The sequence below is a fragment of the Clupea harengus genome, chromosome 3 (genome assembly GCF_900700415.2).
Source record: "Clupea harengus chromosome 3, Ch_v2.0.2, whole genome shotgun sequence".
NCBI lineage: Eukaryota > Metazoa > Chordata > Actinopteri > Clupeiformes > Clupeidae > Clupea > Clupea harengus.
Window position 1 is genome coordinate 9,381,682 of NC_045154.1, and position 15,526 is coordinate 9,397,207.

The following is a 15,526-nucleotide window of genomic DNA, read 5'->3' on the forward strand; positions in this document are numbered from 1 at the left end:
CAGTTCCCACATCGCTCTATTCCCATTTGTTTTTCCTCCACACCACCCAAATCCCAAACAGTACTCATGCAAACCTCCTGCCAGGTCACCCATATTATCACTAACCATGTCAGCCCCTTCCCAAAAATCCCATATGTATGCCCTTCATGCCAACACTCACATAAACAACCACGTTCACACCATCCAACCCAACACCCAAATTCCCCCCAATGTCAGCATATCCCCATACCTGTTGTCCCCTTCCCAACCATTCGCCCTCCCCGTGCCTAGCCTCACCCCCAGTGCACTCGTGTCCCCTGCCAGCCAGAGGACCTGACCCTGCTGCTCATCCAGCTGCGGCGGCACCAGGCCCTGATGTCAGGGGTCCGCAGCAACACCCATGCCCTCCTGGAGCGGTGCCATCTGGGGGCCTGCGCCCCAGACCCTGCACCCCCCAAACTCAGCGTACAGGTTAGGGCTTCCAGGATGCCCGTCTGTGCCTGTGTGTGTGTGTGTGTGTGTGTGTGTGTGTGTGTGTGTGTGTGTGTGTGTGTGTGTGTGTGTGTGTGTGTGTGTGTGTGTGTGTGTGTGTGTGTGTGTGTGTGTGTGTGTCTCACTGTCTACAATTGCCAGAATGGGTTGCTAGTGCATATTCTTGCCTGTGCTGGACCCACCAGAGGCTTGGTTGTCTAGTTTGTGCGTTCTCAAAATGATGGCTGGCTCCTGCATAGATGGGCTCCGTAGCCATCATAGTATGTCCTGTACCATGCTGACCTAACTGTATCGCCGTGTTGTTTCATCAAGACCGTTGCTAAGCTACCATTTTCATCGTTTGCGTATTTGTTTAACGAGTGGCTGTTGAATTCCCTACTGTAGCGTTCTGTCTCGATGTGTTCCTGATGTATGGCGTTTGCATCCAGCCGCTAACTCAGAAGCTCCCCTTCTCTGAGCTACAGTCCCGTGAAGTGACATCTGTTAGAGAATGTGCCTGATTCATCTCACAAGCTTTGCAGTGTTAGCTGAGCATAATACGTTTTGCACACCCCAGGGCAAACAGTAACCTGGACTGTGCAAGACGTCAACCATGGGTGCATTCCGATTTACCAAACAGTGCAAGTGGGTGACGGTAGTCCCAGTGGAATTTCACTGCGTTCAGATGAGCGTTCCATGTATCATGAAGGGCAAATGCAAGCATTAAATTGATAATACCCTTTTATAACTTGTTTAATCACAACTCTTATGGATGGATGACACACTGCACTGTCATATGCCCATTCTTATTGGTTTCCAAACCTCCACGAAAAAGTCATTTGAATGCACGCATGTTGTGAGCTGCATGAAGTCCGATCTGCATTTGTAAGAGAGGAAACATTAACACCCAGATTTCACACAGCCACCTACTAGAAGCCTTTCTTTCTTTTTGATAGGCATTTAACATCATTACTTGGATAATTGTCCTTTAGATATATGTAAAGGTGTACCTCTATGGTAATTATGCTGGACAACATGTGCTTTCATTTCTGCATTTCCTTTTAAATAAATAAATATATGATGTGCACCTAGAGACTACCTGAGGTTTGTGTGTATACGTGTGCATGCCATTAAAACTCAGAGGCTGTGTTGTGTCTGTTTGCCTGAAGGTGGATGACACATACGTGCAGCTGAAGAAAGACCTGGAGTACCTGGACCTAAAGGTAGGGCCCTGCGAATCTACCCATGCCGTTTACACCTGTCCCAGTCTCCTCCACCTAACCTTTCGTCCCCTCTCCTCCCCTTTTAACATGTGCTCTCAACAACTCATGCAGTGACCTTTTGGCCTTTCCCCTCCCACAACACTAAGAGGGGACAATGGAGAATAAATTATGTTCTGTCTTTAATGATCAGCTTACCTCACAGGTCACTCGTGTAATTCAAGTAGCCCTTGGTGTAGTGCAGCAGGTACAGATGATGGAGATGCTGCTTTTTGTTACTATTATTCATTTTTGTTATTATTACTATTCTTGACCATCCCCTACTTTCCCCTCCGGACCTCTCTCTGCTTGGCACAGATGAAAAGAATAGAGCCGTTGATCCTTACGGTGCACAGTCTGTTACAGAACTGCACTGCACGAGGCCTCGGCCTCCACTGGAACGTAAGCACACCTGCCGGCTAGCACCCCAAACGTCACCTCCCCTGCCCACTACCCACTACCCACGCCCCTCAAACCCTCCCTCCCTCCTCCCCCTCAGCATGGCTTATCACCATGCCCCTCATCGCCATGTCCGTAGCTGCGTGTTGATTGGCCGTCGGCCTGTCACCCTCTCCGCCCCCTCCTCCCTGTGACTCCCCTGCCTTTTTTGTGCATACCATTGTGATGCCACAGTGACTGTGCGTGATTGGTCCGTGTGACTGTGCGTGATTGATTGGTTGGCTGTGCGTAGTCGATTGATTGGCCGGTCGGGTCGGCCGGTGCATGTGGGACGTGATCCCCGCGGGCTTTCTGAAGGGGTGATGAAGCACCTGTTTCTTGGCGACACTGGAAATGAAATCACAAACTACAGCATGGAAATATGCTCTCTTCATGTCATATTTAATTTGGCCTCTCCATATGAACTACAAAATGCCATGTTTATGCTTATTATAATACAGAGATATTATAAGGTCTTTGCTTAAACAATTTTTTTTGACATTTACACCCCACAGGGTTTTTAAATTGATCACTTGTAGCTTGATGAGCAAGTAAACTGCATTGTTCACATTGTCCTGTAGAATCATGCAGTCATCAGTGCCTTATCACGTATGTGTGTGGAAAGGCGGTAGCTCCTTTCTCATGGTATGATAGTGTACTATGTCCTCTGTACAGTATTGACTTCATATTGTGCTTCTTGTCCTAGCTTTAGCTTTAGCTGAGCTGTCATTAGCCGAATACACAGCGATGGAGTTGTCTGACATACTCCAGTCTGTACATTTGTAACGGTGGTAGTTCTTTACCTACACATTTTTTTTATTTGTTGTGACATAGTTTACTCTCCTCTGTAGAATAGCGACTTAATAAAAAACAGTTGAAAATGTCTTGACTTTGGCCTGGCTTGACAGTGATGCAGGACTCTCTAACATCAAGTGACTGTTCCACACAGGTGATTGCCCCTGACTCACTGAAGGGGCTGATGGGGAAGCCAGTGAGGGTTGCCGAGAGCGATGTGGACGTAAGTCACAATGGCATCCGTTTATTATTTCCTTCCCGTGCTCAGTCAGATGCACCTAATCTTCATCTGGATGTCAATTCCATTCAGTGTCGGGAGACATTAAAATATAAATGCAACATCTGACTATGCCTCCAGTTCTTCTGTTTATTTACATTTACATTTTACATTTAGTCATTTAGCAGACGCTTTTGTCCAAAGCGACGTACAAGGGAGAGAATATTCAAGCTACGAGCAATAGAACCTGGTGTAACAATAAATAAATACTACTTTACATTAGAAATATAACAAAATGAAATAAAAAGAAAGAAAGAGTGCAGAAGTGTAACTGCTGTAATTGCAAGTTACGCACTAGTCGAAGTGCCAGTTAGGACGGGAAGTGCTCTCTGAAGAGTTGGGTCTTCAAAAGCTTCTTAAAGGTAGAGAGGGACGCCCCTGCTCTGGTAGTGCTGGGCAGCTCATTCCACCAACGTGGAACTACAAATGAGAATAGTCTGGACTGCCGTGCTTGCACAGACGGCAGTGCCAAACGACGCTCACTAGAAGAGCGCAGCATCCTGGGTGTAACATTTGCCCTTACAAGAGCATTTAGGTAGATAGGAGCAGAACCATCAAGCACTCTGTAGGCAAGCATAAGTGACTTGAACTTAATGCGAGCAGCTACAGGCAGCCAGTGGAGGTCAATGAGTAGCGGGGTGACGTGTGCCCTCTTCGGTTGGTTGAACACCAGACGCGCCGCCGCGTTCTGGATCATTTGTAGTGGTTTCACCACGCAAGCCGGCAGGCCCGTTAGGAGGGCGTTGCAGTAATCAAGGCGTGAATTCACCAAGGTTTGCACCAGCAGCTGGGTGGCATACTGGGTTAGGTACGGCCTGATTTTGCGGATGTTGAATAGCGCAAAGCGGCAGGACCTAGAGACAGAGGCAATGTGGTCCGTGAAAGTCAGTTGGTCATCAATAATGACCCCGAGGTTTATTCTACTTAAAAGGTAGCCTCAGTTTTCAAAACAAACATTACATTCTTGCTTGTTCTAAGTTAGTTACTACAGCCTGTTTCTTACTGCTCGCCATGCTCTAAATATTTTCAAACCATGGACATGTCTGAGAGCCAGGTGTCCTGCTGTTGGTAGGATTCCTCACAGACCTCCTGCCGGGAGTCTAAGAGCTCTACACTTCAAGTGCACTATTACGAAATAATATGAAATAAACATGAAAGGCTGCACACATTTAGGAACTAGAGCTGGAGATATTTCATTTCATTTTGTTTGTGTGTTGCTGTAGGCTCACCCCAGCTCTTGTAATATCCAATAATAGCTGTGTCATGTTTTCAGGTGGAAAATCTACTTTTTAAGGTAAAATAATACAGATTGAAAATAATACAGGAACAAGTGTTACAAGAGGTTTAAACACAACGTGCAGAGTCACAGGCAACATCATGTTATTTAACATAAACCTTGAACATAAGTACAGTATTGTTCCACAGGTGTAGATTTCTTATTTGCATGATTGAATTGGTTGATGTGAACATGAGAACACGTGAAGAGACTATATTTAGGAGTAAAACATACTGTACAGACTGTGGACTGGACTGCATAACCAGGAACTCTGCACAGTGGCTGTGCTGCTATTCCTGCCCTTCTCATACAGCTCTCCGGCTCCCCCTGCAGGTTCAACTGAGTAGACTGTGTGAGCAAGACAAAATCCTCCAGGAGCTGCAAGCAAAGATCAGTGCCCTCATACAGGACAAGGTAAACACCCATTCTGATATCTTTCTGAGTGAGAAACATTAGTCTTCCCTGTACATCTGACCTAAAGTGTTCATTTTTGTAAGACCTTTTGTACAACAATTGTTGAAAATGTCTAGTGTATCACATAGAATGGAATAGTTACTTAACAAGGGGGGATATATTTTTGGGGTCCATGGCGGCTTTCAGATCAGCATGAGTCACATTAAAAACACGGCCTACTGTGAAAGTCACCTTAGAACACTGATATTCTAAACATATTGAAATATGTAGTGGAATATGAGTGCATTAGTCATGTTTGATTTATGTCAGGACAAGCTGGAGTCTGTGCTAGACGTGTCCCATCAGCAGATGGAGCAGTACCAAGACCAGCCGGCCCACGCCGAGAAGATCGCCTGCCAGCAGAAACTACTGCAGGAGGACGTGGTGCACATCCGTGCCGCGGTCTCCTGGGTCTCCACGGTAAGATTCAAACACACCCACACATTTGATGATGGTGCTATTTGGAGTTTTATGGTGTCATGTCTGTAGAATAGGACATTAGACTGCATGCAAGGTTATTGTTTCTCTGAACATTGTGTGTTTATATCTTGTGTTGCATTTGACTTGTGTTTACTGTGTGTTGTGTATGTATGTGCTCGTATTTACTATATGTAGGAGATGGAACGCTCTTGGATGGAGTACTGTAGGCAGGAGCAATGTGTTCTGCAGCTAAGAGAAGCACTTCAGGGGCAGATGGAGCTCTGTACTGACTCACAGGTAAAATGTGTGTGTGTGTGTGTGTGTGTGTGTGTGTGTTTGTGTGTAATGAGAGAAAGAGAGAGAGAGAGAGAGAAAAAAGATGAGTGGGTGGATGGATGGCTAAATATGTAAATGTAAAGGACATGCTCATAAGTAAAAGGCTTCCTCTTGGCACTGTTAGGTAGGTATAAAGAGCATTGTTGTGTTGAAAAATAAAAACCTAGCATTAAATAAGTTAGAGGTCCTCATCATTTATGAGGTATCTTAACAATGTGTGTGTGTGTGTGTGTGTGTGTGTGTGTGTGTGTGTGTGTGTGTGTGTGTGTGTGTGTGTGTGTGTGTGTGTGTGTGTGTGTGTGTGTGTGTGTGTGTGTGTGCATACATACAACAGGAGAGAGGTCAAATGAAGAGAGAGTTGTGGAGGGTGGAAGATGTCATGGCAGGTTTAAGTACCAACAAAGCCAACTATAAAATCACCATCAACTCAGTGCAGAACCCAGGTAAAGAAACTGTCACCTCACTAAAAACCTGCTGGATACCTGTCACCTGTACACCTATTTTTATACAACCAGAGAAAGGCATGTAATTTGTGTGTACTTGTGTGTTTGTGTGTGTGTGTGTGTGTGTGTGTGTGTGTGTGTGTGTCTTCAGAGCGGAGACTTGCCCCATCTGTGCCTGAGTCTATCGTGCCTTCTCGCTGTGTGACCCCTTCTCTTGGAGAGAGGTCATCTAGGAGCAGCCCCCTCCTCACAGAGAACCCCCCTATCCAATGGCAACCGCCCCCAACACACACATCAGTGCCAACATGGGTAAGTACACACCCACATACATATCAATACCATTTAATGAAACATGAATTCATTTTACAGTCTAAAGCAATAGTAATTTAAAAACAGGTGAAGCTTAGGGTGTTTTAATGAAAGAACAGACAGGATGACACGCTGTAACATAAAGTCAGATCATAGTGTGATGGTAAAGTACTGAACATCAGGTGAGACATTGTGTTTTTAATGTTATTGTGTAGGCAGAGGATCCAGCCCCTCCCAGACCCCCTCTGCCCCTCCTCTACGACTGCGAGGACATGCCGCCGGCTGTGCCCCCACTCCCCAAGGAGGCGGCCGTCATCCGACACATGTCCGTCCGCGGCCTCAAGCGCCAGTCAGACGGGAGGAGACGCGACCGTGAGGGCAACTACCCCTTAGAGAGCAAGGTCAGAACCCATGCCCCTCACGTCAGACATGTCCCAGGGTCGGAGAAGAGAAGACAGATAACCAGATAGTGACCCAGATGACCGCTCAGTCTGGAAGAGACCCAGCCTTCACCTGGTCGGGATCTGGTAAACTCAGAGTAGTGATAGATGAGCCAGAGTAGTGCTAGATGTTTGTCAGTTGGCTGCAAAATGTCTTTCAAAAGACACTTAAGTTCTGGAGGTTTAGGAAAGAAATATTGTTTGGATATTGTCCACATTTGCATGCTGATCTGTGCGTTGGCACAGTCTAATGTCTGTAAGGGATTTGTCTAGGGCTCAGGCAGTGTGCTTGTGTTTACAGGTGGAGTTGAGGACGTACCTGAGCGAACCCGAGCTGGCTGGAAGTGGCCAGGGGCACGAGGGTGGCTACCACACGCTGCCAAACAAAGGTAGAGAATGCCACTGCTCCCTAGCATCCCCGACATTATGCCCTGGTGGAGGAGTGTATTTGCCAGCATGGCATCATCCGTTAAATATGTCCTAATGATGCCAGCCACTTGGCCATCTGACTGTGCAGTGACAGATCTGAGAATATTTGTGAATTGATGTGAAATAGTTCTGAAGATTTTTAGACTTCAGCCAATTTAAAAGTGATTTTATTGTTAGGATTGCATTTTTCCTTTCACTGATTTCCCCATTAAAATATTTCAGTTTTGTTTGTGTGACCTGTTTCCATGGTGTTAGAACAGAATCCTCTTTTTCTTTTCCTGTCTTTCTCCCCTCTTCCTCCTCCTCAGGCCTCTCTGGTTCGTCCTCCAGGATAAACCAAACAAGCCATTTGTCCTCGTTTGTCACAATGAGGAAAGGCAGTCACTTCAGAGGAGGTTTACAGGTAGGTCAGCTCTCTGTAGCTCTGTCCTGTCCCTTGGAAGGTGCCCGCATTCATTTTTAGTTCACAACACCACTGTACTCGCCCCTAACTTTGTTACTGAAAGTCACAGTGATGTTGCTCTTGACCTCTCACTTTTTACCCGCTCTCTCTCTTTTTGTCTCACTTTCTCTCTCTCTCTCTCTCTTTTTCTCTATCCTGTCTTCAGGAGAGACCAAAGAGTGCCTTGGAGAGGCTGTACAGCACAGACTCCCAGCAGGCCGAGCAGTCTCAACCCCGTGTGCGAATGACCGCCGAGGAGCAGCTGGAGCGAATGAAACGGCATCAGAAGGCGCTAGTGCGGGAGCGCAAACGCAACCTCAGCCAGGGCGAGCGCCTCTCCAGCGTTTCCACTTCCACCTCCCGCCCCCTGACCTCTGACCCCGCATCAGTACGTTACCCCATCCCCTACCCCGGCAGGCACAGGACGCATCATCACAGAGACACGGCGAGCTAACCTTACGTTAACATGCTAACACCAACAAACTCCCAATGTAATCAACAGCCACTTAGCACAGTTAGTGAGATAAGCTAAGCTAAACTAAATAAAGCCTAGCTAGCCGGTAAGATTGGTAACATTGCTGCACTTTGGGAACTGGCCATGGGGTGCTTGTCTTGCTTAAGCTACTCTGCTGCGGAGAGGCACCACTTACTTTCTCACTCACGCAAGACTACTGAATGTACTTCAGTGAGAAGAAGAGGGTTTCTGGGCGTCTTCTTCTTTCCTCTCACACAAAGAACTAATTTCCTCTCAAAGTGGAACTAATTTTTGTAAATGTATATTTTCAGTGATGTTAATTATGCACATTAACTTATGGAATCATTTAAAATATTTTTTGTAGTGACATTTGTAAATCTCTATTTTTAATATTTCATATGTAATGGGGAAATGTTTACCTGACTTTATCCACCTCCAATTCAGATTGATTTCTTTCTTTTCCACCATCAGAAACCTGATCAGTTGGCTACTCTCATAACTGCATGTCCAACAGAAAAATCAAGTCTGAGCAATCATTTGATACACATCAGTTTACCTTTGCAATCTTCTCGGTGATCAGATCAGTTAAGTGCCTTTTCGTGTGAATCATTGATGAGACAAGATCCTGCCTTCAGAGGCAGATTCAGATGTGTGTGTGCGTGTGACGATGAGATAACGATATAAGCGTAAAGATATGAGATTGCTTTTCTCATGGTGGCGAGGATACTGGCAGGGTGAAGAGAATAGTTGCTTTCACATTTAAGATCATTTTTTTTAAACAATAGCCTTTGGAGTGGAAGATTTAAGACTGTGAGATTGTGTTCCACCATAAACAGTGAAACACAACAGAATGATGAAAATATAGACTAAGAGTGGTTGCTCTAAGATACTGGATATATTTGCCTATTGAAAGCCAAGAGATCTCTGTGTGACTGCACTGGGGTCAACAGCCAGAGAAACGTTGGGTTGAAACAGGCTGGAGAAATTGCCTCAGACATGTGAGATGGTTCGAGGTGTGGTGCCCCCGGGGGAAAGTCTGACTATCTAAACAGTGTGCTGTGGTTGACAATAACTCCTTCTCTAACTCAAACCCAAACGTTCAGCACAGGTGTATGTTTGCAACACCGGTTCACCCTTGACTTTGTGATTGCCGGAGTGGAGTGTGACATCACAGTTTAGCACCCTTGCTTTTTGAGTTTGTGTCGTATGCATTTTTTGCAGCCTTTACACATTCAAACTAGATGTTTCCATCTAACAGCAAGCTTTTACAAGGCCTTATAATTCATGCCGAATCTGACAGTAAAGGACTGGAGGAAAACTTTGAAAAGGGACAGATCCACCATACATCAAGTATCTTTACTGCAGTTTCTGCATACTGACTTCTGACATCTCAAGTTTCAAGTCAACATCAATGTACCTGTTGATTGATGCACAGTGACAAGCGTAGTACCTACCTGGTGCTTGTGTGTAATAAATGTCATTACTGTACCTGTGCGTGCACTGAACACCTGTCTGTGTCTTATCTAAAGTGTCCTCTATGTTTACCAACAAGTAGAACCTTTCTGAACGGAACAACAGCTGAACATCTATCTCCCTCTCCATTTCCCTCAGATGTAGATACCGTAGTTTTGCACTTTAGCGCTGAATAAAAACCAATGAGTCCTGATGAAGTGACTACAGTGTTATTTGTTTTGTGGTCAAGTGGAAATTAACGTGTGAGATGGAATGTGTTCTTACCATATAGCTTGCTCTCTCTGAAATATGGAGTAGTTATGCCTGCACAGGTATTTTGATGAAACCACTGCATGCTGGGGTTTGGAATGTGCACAATGTCTCTTTCTGGGTCTGACACACAAATTGCAGGTTTGATTCTGGGGTGCTGGGATTTCATGCATGGCTTTGTGTTTCCACAGTATTACAAACTGGGTCATTTTATGATGCACATTACAGACTGTAATTGATTTCTGATGTTATCTTCAATATCTTATGTGTTTGTTTTACATCTTTACATCATATAAACTCACGTCATATGCATTAGTAAACTGAAAAGCAATAGATAAGGTAAGCTACATAGTACATATACACTTTCTGCACCACATGACCTCCCCCTGTTCCAAGAGGGAAGACAGAGGTCCATACTGGTGATAACTGCCATATTACTCTCCATAGCAAAGTAAGGAGCAGGATTTGGATTCACAGCTGATGGAACGCACAGTACCAAGGGAGGAGCAACAAACTGCAGAAGGGAGGGGCAGTGAAAGCCTGAATGGGCCCAGCCAATCAGAACAAGTGAGCAGTGATGGGGAGTGGCTTACAGCACTGGCTGTGCCAATGAGAGAGCAGGACCTCGAACCTGTGGACTTTGAGTTTGACATCAGCAGAGAGGTATAGAACACCACCACCCTTTACTTTGCTTCAGCATCTAAAACTGAATTTCTTTGCAATCAGATGTACCAAAAACATGGGGGTTTTATTTTGTTGTTTTTTCTTTCTTTTTTTTTTCTACCAGAACAAAAACGTGCTTATTTGTTAAAAGTTAAAGCTTATTTCTAATTAAAATCAAAGTCAGTGGATGAAACAGTGTACCTCTATCTGGTTTGTTGCCTGGTTCCAGTTGGCTACTCCACCGAAGGTGCCAATCCCCAGACGCTATGTTGAGCTGGAGCTCGAGGAGATCCTGAGTTCTGAGGAGATAGAGGCCCGCCACCTTAAAACAGAGAAGATCAAAAACCTACTCGCCAAGTCAAGGTAAGGACCTGATCTGGCCTGTTACAGTACTCACATTTGTATTTCAGTATCAGAGTAATCACGTGGTCTTTTTGTCAAATAACAGAGTTTTCAGTTTTATGAAATATTGACCTCGGTTTTTAAAGTGTCGCATTTACAAATGCGCGAGTAAAAAAAAGTGACAAGCTGTTGTAACTACAGTATTAGTAGCCAACCAAGCACTGGTTCCTCCATTTCAGTGGTCAGAACATGGCGTCCTCCCTCAACGTGGACACAACAGAGCTGGACTACACCCTGCAGCAGAGGGAGAGGATTGTGGGTATTCCGCGTGCGTTGGCATCTGAAGCATCGATGAAGATCAAGCAGGCAGCAGCAGGTGAGCATCACTATTAGCACATCTTACATTCTCACAACACATAAGAAGTTCATAGGTTCACTAAGGTCTTCTGCACAAAGAAAGTGGTATAAAGGGCTTTTTTTAAGGATTCTTCAAAAAACCCTGCTCTATACTGATGTCTGAATAAAAAAGACTACTTGCCCCTGCCTTATAAAAAAAGCTGCCCCACTTGTACACTATGTGATGAACTCTAAAACTACACAAGAACAATTTTGAACCTGAAATGGCAGCATTAATGTAGAGCATCTGATGTATAGTACCAGTACATGTTCAGTGTTTTTACAATCTCTCTGAAATATGATGTCCTGTGTTTGTGCTTTCAGCCCGGGCCTCCCTTGGACAATGAGCTGTATGGAATGGCATCCCCTCCTGGATTCAGTTTTTTGATTTACACATATATGCAACAAATATGTAAAAATGTCTCCTATTTATGACCCACAAATGCTTTTCATTAGACTACAATGTTTTGTAAATTAATCCTAATCTGTTTGAGCCAAATACACCTGCTTTGCCTTTTTTTAACACTGCATAATATTGGTTTGTTTTGCACTTGTACCTGTACATGTTTGACATCTCCAACAAAACCAAACACTCCACTCAAGAAGATTTGAATCCGACTTTGCAACTTAAAAGGTCTTCATAGTTTTAAAAATTACATATTTCTCTGGAGAGCTGATGTAACGAATTGAGGGTTTTTGCTCATAGAATCGGTGTGGAAGCAATGGAGAAAAACGAATTATACCTTTTTATACACTCTGAGTATGGTTGACTCTGACAAAAAATATGCACTGTGTGTATTGCAGTTTGGTCAAATTCTGAGTATTTTTAATTATGCTGCTAAATGAGATTTTGTTTTAAAAGTTTGAAAAAAAGTCACATGAATTAAATGCTAATATTTAAAGGTTTGCCTTTGTGTGATAGTGTTCCTTGAAATCTGGCCAATCACATCCCAATTAACTCGCTGATTAGACACGCAGACATCCCAGGTAGCAATAATGATTTTTAAAGACTATGCTAGCTAAAGAATTTTTTCATCTCTAAATTTTTTTGTAATGTTTTGAAGCAAAGGACTCAGGGAAATAGCTATAATGGGGTAATCTGAGGCACTACTCTGAAGAGAACATGGTTAGCAGACAGCTGCTAGCATTTTACTTTTATTGATGACAGGGATGGCTTTCAACAATGACTGATGAGATTCAAGAATGAGCTCTCAGGGAGAACTGGGAGCTCTTGAGATCACTGAACCTGGGTCCGCATAGTGCACCTGTGAGTCACATGTGTTGGGGAAGGGTGGGCACAAAAATCAAAGAAAGAAAATGGATCACACGGACCAGATAAAAAAAATTCTGTACCCTTCAACTTTATGAATGTCGTTTAAAAAAGTCCAACAAAACAGAACAGAATTTTACAAACAAAACATCATTGACTGCTAAGGAAACATGAACACAATTTGGAGTCTGTCAGTTCACATCTAGAAAAATGGATGCTCTCTCTCGCTCTCTCTCCTCTTTAGGATGACTTCATAAATGTCATTTTGAAGCTGTTCTTCTTGTCGTCTCCGTCTTCCTCAGACTCTTCCTCAGACTCGTCCTCACTGCTCTCCTCTGAGGGGGGAGGGGGACTCTTGTCACTAGGTTCCTGTGGCTTGGAAGCGTCTGTGGAAGGTTTGGGGCTGCTGGGGTTGTCTGTCTCAGCAGGACTCTGAGTTACTGGAGGTGGGTCAGGCTGTGGAAATCAGGACGGAAAGAGTGTGGGGGAACAGATGAACAACAAACACTGTGTAGGCTACAGCAGACACTCCAGAAACATGTCTTACTGTACAACTGGTACAAGAAGTTGCCAATACATCAAGGTCATACGTTTGATTCCAAGGGAGCAAGCATACTGATAAGAAAATATTATCTACACAGGTATTGTAGGTTGCTTAGGATAAAAGTGCTTGCTAAATATATAAATGTATATCTATAAGCTTGTGAGCAGTAGCCACAGCACCATACCACAGCATAACACCCTAGGATTTCAAAATCAAAGAAAATAATTATAGAAATTCAAGAGTGTTATTCTAGTGAGATTGTAACATATACATGTATACAAGTTGCTAACCACCCCCATTCACCTCATTGAATCCCAGGCCACAGTGCCTGCGATTGCGTCCTGACAGCACCCCATCCAAGCTCTGCTGGTACTGTTGCTCCAGCTCTGAGTTCATCTTCTGATCTTCCGTCCCTAACACAGGAATGAGTGAAATACTGTGAGGATATGAAATATCGGCTGGTAAATTGTCATTGCTTGGGAGGTATTGAAAAATTCCTGTAGAACCAATACAGAATTTACATTCATTTCAGGATGAAAGTTGACTTGTTTTATACTCATTATGTAAATCATTTCCAGTTCAAAGGCAGTGTTGTTATTTGTGCTAAGGGATTAGTATATGGACAATGCTAACACTGTTAACAATCTGCTGCAGTCAATGTGGCAGGGAAATTATGCATTTTCTCTCTCTCTTTGTTTGAGTTCTATCTGAGCACTTTTAAGTATATTTAAGTATCAAAGAGTTTATGTCAAAGTTGATAACAGACAATTATATGTTAAAACATATAGCTTCAACATTTCAATACAGTGTGCTCACCGGAGCGGAAGTGAGAAGTAGACTTGTGATCTCCAATGACAAGCCGTCCAGTGTGTTCCTTCTTAAGATGAATACAAAGAGCAAGCTCATTACAAACGTTCACCAACAATAAGACACAGTAGCCTATAGCAGGATGTGGAATAAGGTATAGCCTTAGCACAATGTCTGGGGTTAAGCAACATATTTCAAATTCATGTTGAGAGATTCATAACAAAACACACACTACACTATATGTAAACACAGACCTTCCCTGCACCCATCAGTCGCAGAAACTTCTGTTTTCTCTCATCTGTGCCCAGGTCTGCCGTTTCCCACTGTGTCGCCCCTGCCTAATCAGGGGAAAATAAACACATGATGTACACTAAGAATGTGTAACAAAATCAAGAATGCTGATTGTCAACAAAACTTCGTGAAAACTCTGATAAAGGCAGTTTGGACTTCTCCTGCAGACAATAATGGGTCAGATGTACCCTTTCAATTTAATCCTACCGACAAATTAATCTTTTTCTCTGAAGACTCATCACAATTTAAATGAGGTCATATATGAGCCATATACGAGCCTATATTAGCCTCGTGAGATTATTGCAGTAAACCGCCATATATCCACATCTAAATTAAGTTTGGGGGCAATAGATGAACTCAGACATCTTAAACTGGGGTCCTCTGCAGGTGAACCTCTAATTCGGAGATTACTGAAGGCATAATAGATCAGGATCCACGCAAAAGGCTCTCATCTAGACCTAAGAGTTATTCACAGCGCAATTGAGATCCACAAAGATGGACATTGAATTAGATTACGCTCAGATGCCATAAACATATGGCAGTTACAAGCTACTGAACTGGCATTTAACTACTGATGTAAATGGTCACCTGCTGGCTATCCAGGTGACAAACACACTTTAAGCATAACGTTATCTATTCAGCCCACATACATTCATAGCATGCAAGGCTGCAAAATATGACGGGAAAGTAGCGGAGTGCTACGTAGCCTTAAAGCTAGCTAAACATGGGCAAATAATCGCAATGTTCTGGCAGACCAGATGAGCTCACACACTTCATCAGGGGATGCAGGTCTCTTTGTCCCTTGTCGATCTTGTGACGAACTCATTTTCTCTCTGTGAATCCACTCTAGAGTACTCTAAACATGACAATATTTCTCCGTCTAACAGATATCTGCTAATTCATTGGATCCTCTCAGATTTGTTGTGATGGGCAGAGTAAAAATTACAACATTGTATTATTCCGGTTCAGCTGCAAGTTGCACAGAAGTTTGTCCAAATAAAAGTCTTGATCTGGTGGAAACGTACTGTATGAATGTCTGTTTTGCCTAGCAGAATTCAAACGAAGTTTTTTTTTTTGTAATACGCATTTTTCTTTTTAGCCAAAGATCCTTCATAAGGATGCTACAGCTTGCTGATTAATCTTGTAGACTGTTCTGTAGCTGTTCTGTAACTGTTCTCACATTTATGATGTATTTCATTTGATTGTGCATGAGACTATTATTCAAAGTGTGCAAAAGTAACAAGAATTT

The 15,526-nt window shown here is 43.6% G+C and overlaps 2 protein-coding genes across 7 annotated transcripts in view; one reads left to right on the forward strand and one right to left on the reverse strand.

Moving 5' to 3' along the window:
- Positions 1 to 12,271, forward strand: part of plekha7a (pleckstrin homology domain containing, family A member 7a) — a 78,931-nt gene extending 66,660 nt beyond the window's left edge. For 4 of the 5 annotated variants that reach the window (XM_031564487.2, XM_031564489.2, XM_031564491.2 and 1 more), the window contains 15 exons: positions 1,620 to 1,673; positions 3,097 to 3,165; positions 4,829 to 4,909; positions 5,219 to 5,368; positions 5,564 to 5,665; positions 6,039 to 6,147; positions 6,299 to 6,456; positions 6,672 to 6,857; positions 7,198 to 7,285; positions 7,634 to 7,728; positions 7,934 to 8,155; positions 10,412 to 10,627; positions 10,857 to 10,990; positions 11,209 to 11,345; positions 11,690 to 12,271. In XM_031564487.2, the coding sequence (XP_031420347.1) occupies positions 1,620 to 1,673; positions 3,097 to 3,165; positions 4,829 to 4,909; positions 5,219 to 5,368; positions 5,564 to 5,665; positions 6,039 to 6,147; positions 6,299 to 6,456; positions 6,672 to 6,857; positions 7,198 to 7,285; positions 7,634 to 7,728; positions 7,934 to 8,155; positions 10,412 to 10,627; positions 10,857 to 10,990; positions 11,209 to 11,345; positions 11,690 to 11,712 (1,824 nt within the window). In that variant the 3' untranslated portion in view covers positions 11,713 to 12,271. The remainder of the gene's footprint in view (positions 1 to 1,619; positions 1,674 to 3,096; positions 3,166 to 4,828; positions 4,910 to 5,218; positions 5,369 to 5,563; positions 5,666 to 6,038; positions 6,148 to 6,298; positions 6,457 to 6,671; positions 6,858 to 7,197; positions 7,286 to 7,633; positions 7,729 to 7,933; positions 8,156 to 10,411; positions 10,628 to 10,856; positions 10,991 to 11,208; positions 11,346 to 11,689) is intronic. The other variant, XM_031564488.2, reaches the window with a different exon arrangement.
- A 236-nt stretch (positions 12,272 to 12,507) lies between these two features.
- On the reverse strand, positions 12,508 to 15,247 carry c3h11orf58 (chromosome 3 C11orf58 homolog). 2 transcript variants are annotated; one of them, XM_031564492.2, is made up of 5 exons: positions 15,050 to 15,247; positions 14,241 to 14,324; positions 13,996 to 14,053; positions 13,483 to 13,592; positions 12,508 to 13,091 (listed from the first exon to the last, which is right to left on the reverse strand). In XM_031564492.2, the coding sequence occupies exons 1-5, from the start codon at positions 15,101 to 15,103 to the stop codon at positions 12,876 to 12,878; spliced, it is 522 nt and encodes a 173-aa protein (XP_031420352.1). In that variant the 5' UTR covers positions 15,104 to 15,247; the 3' UTR covers positions 12,508 to 12,875. The 2 variants fall into 2 exon arrangements, with proteins under 2 accessions (XP_031420352.1, XP_012689042.1); XM_012833588.3 differs by having other exon boundaries at positions 13,996 to 14,056.
- Positions 15,248 to 15,526: the final 279 nt, after the last annotated feature.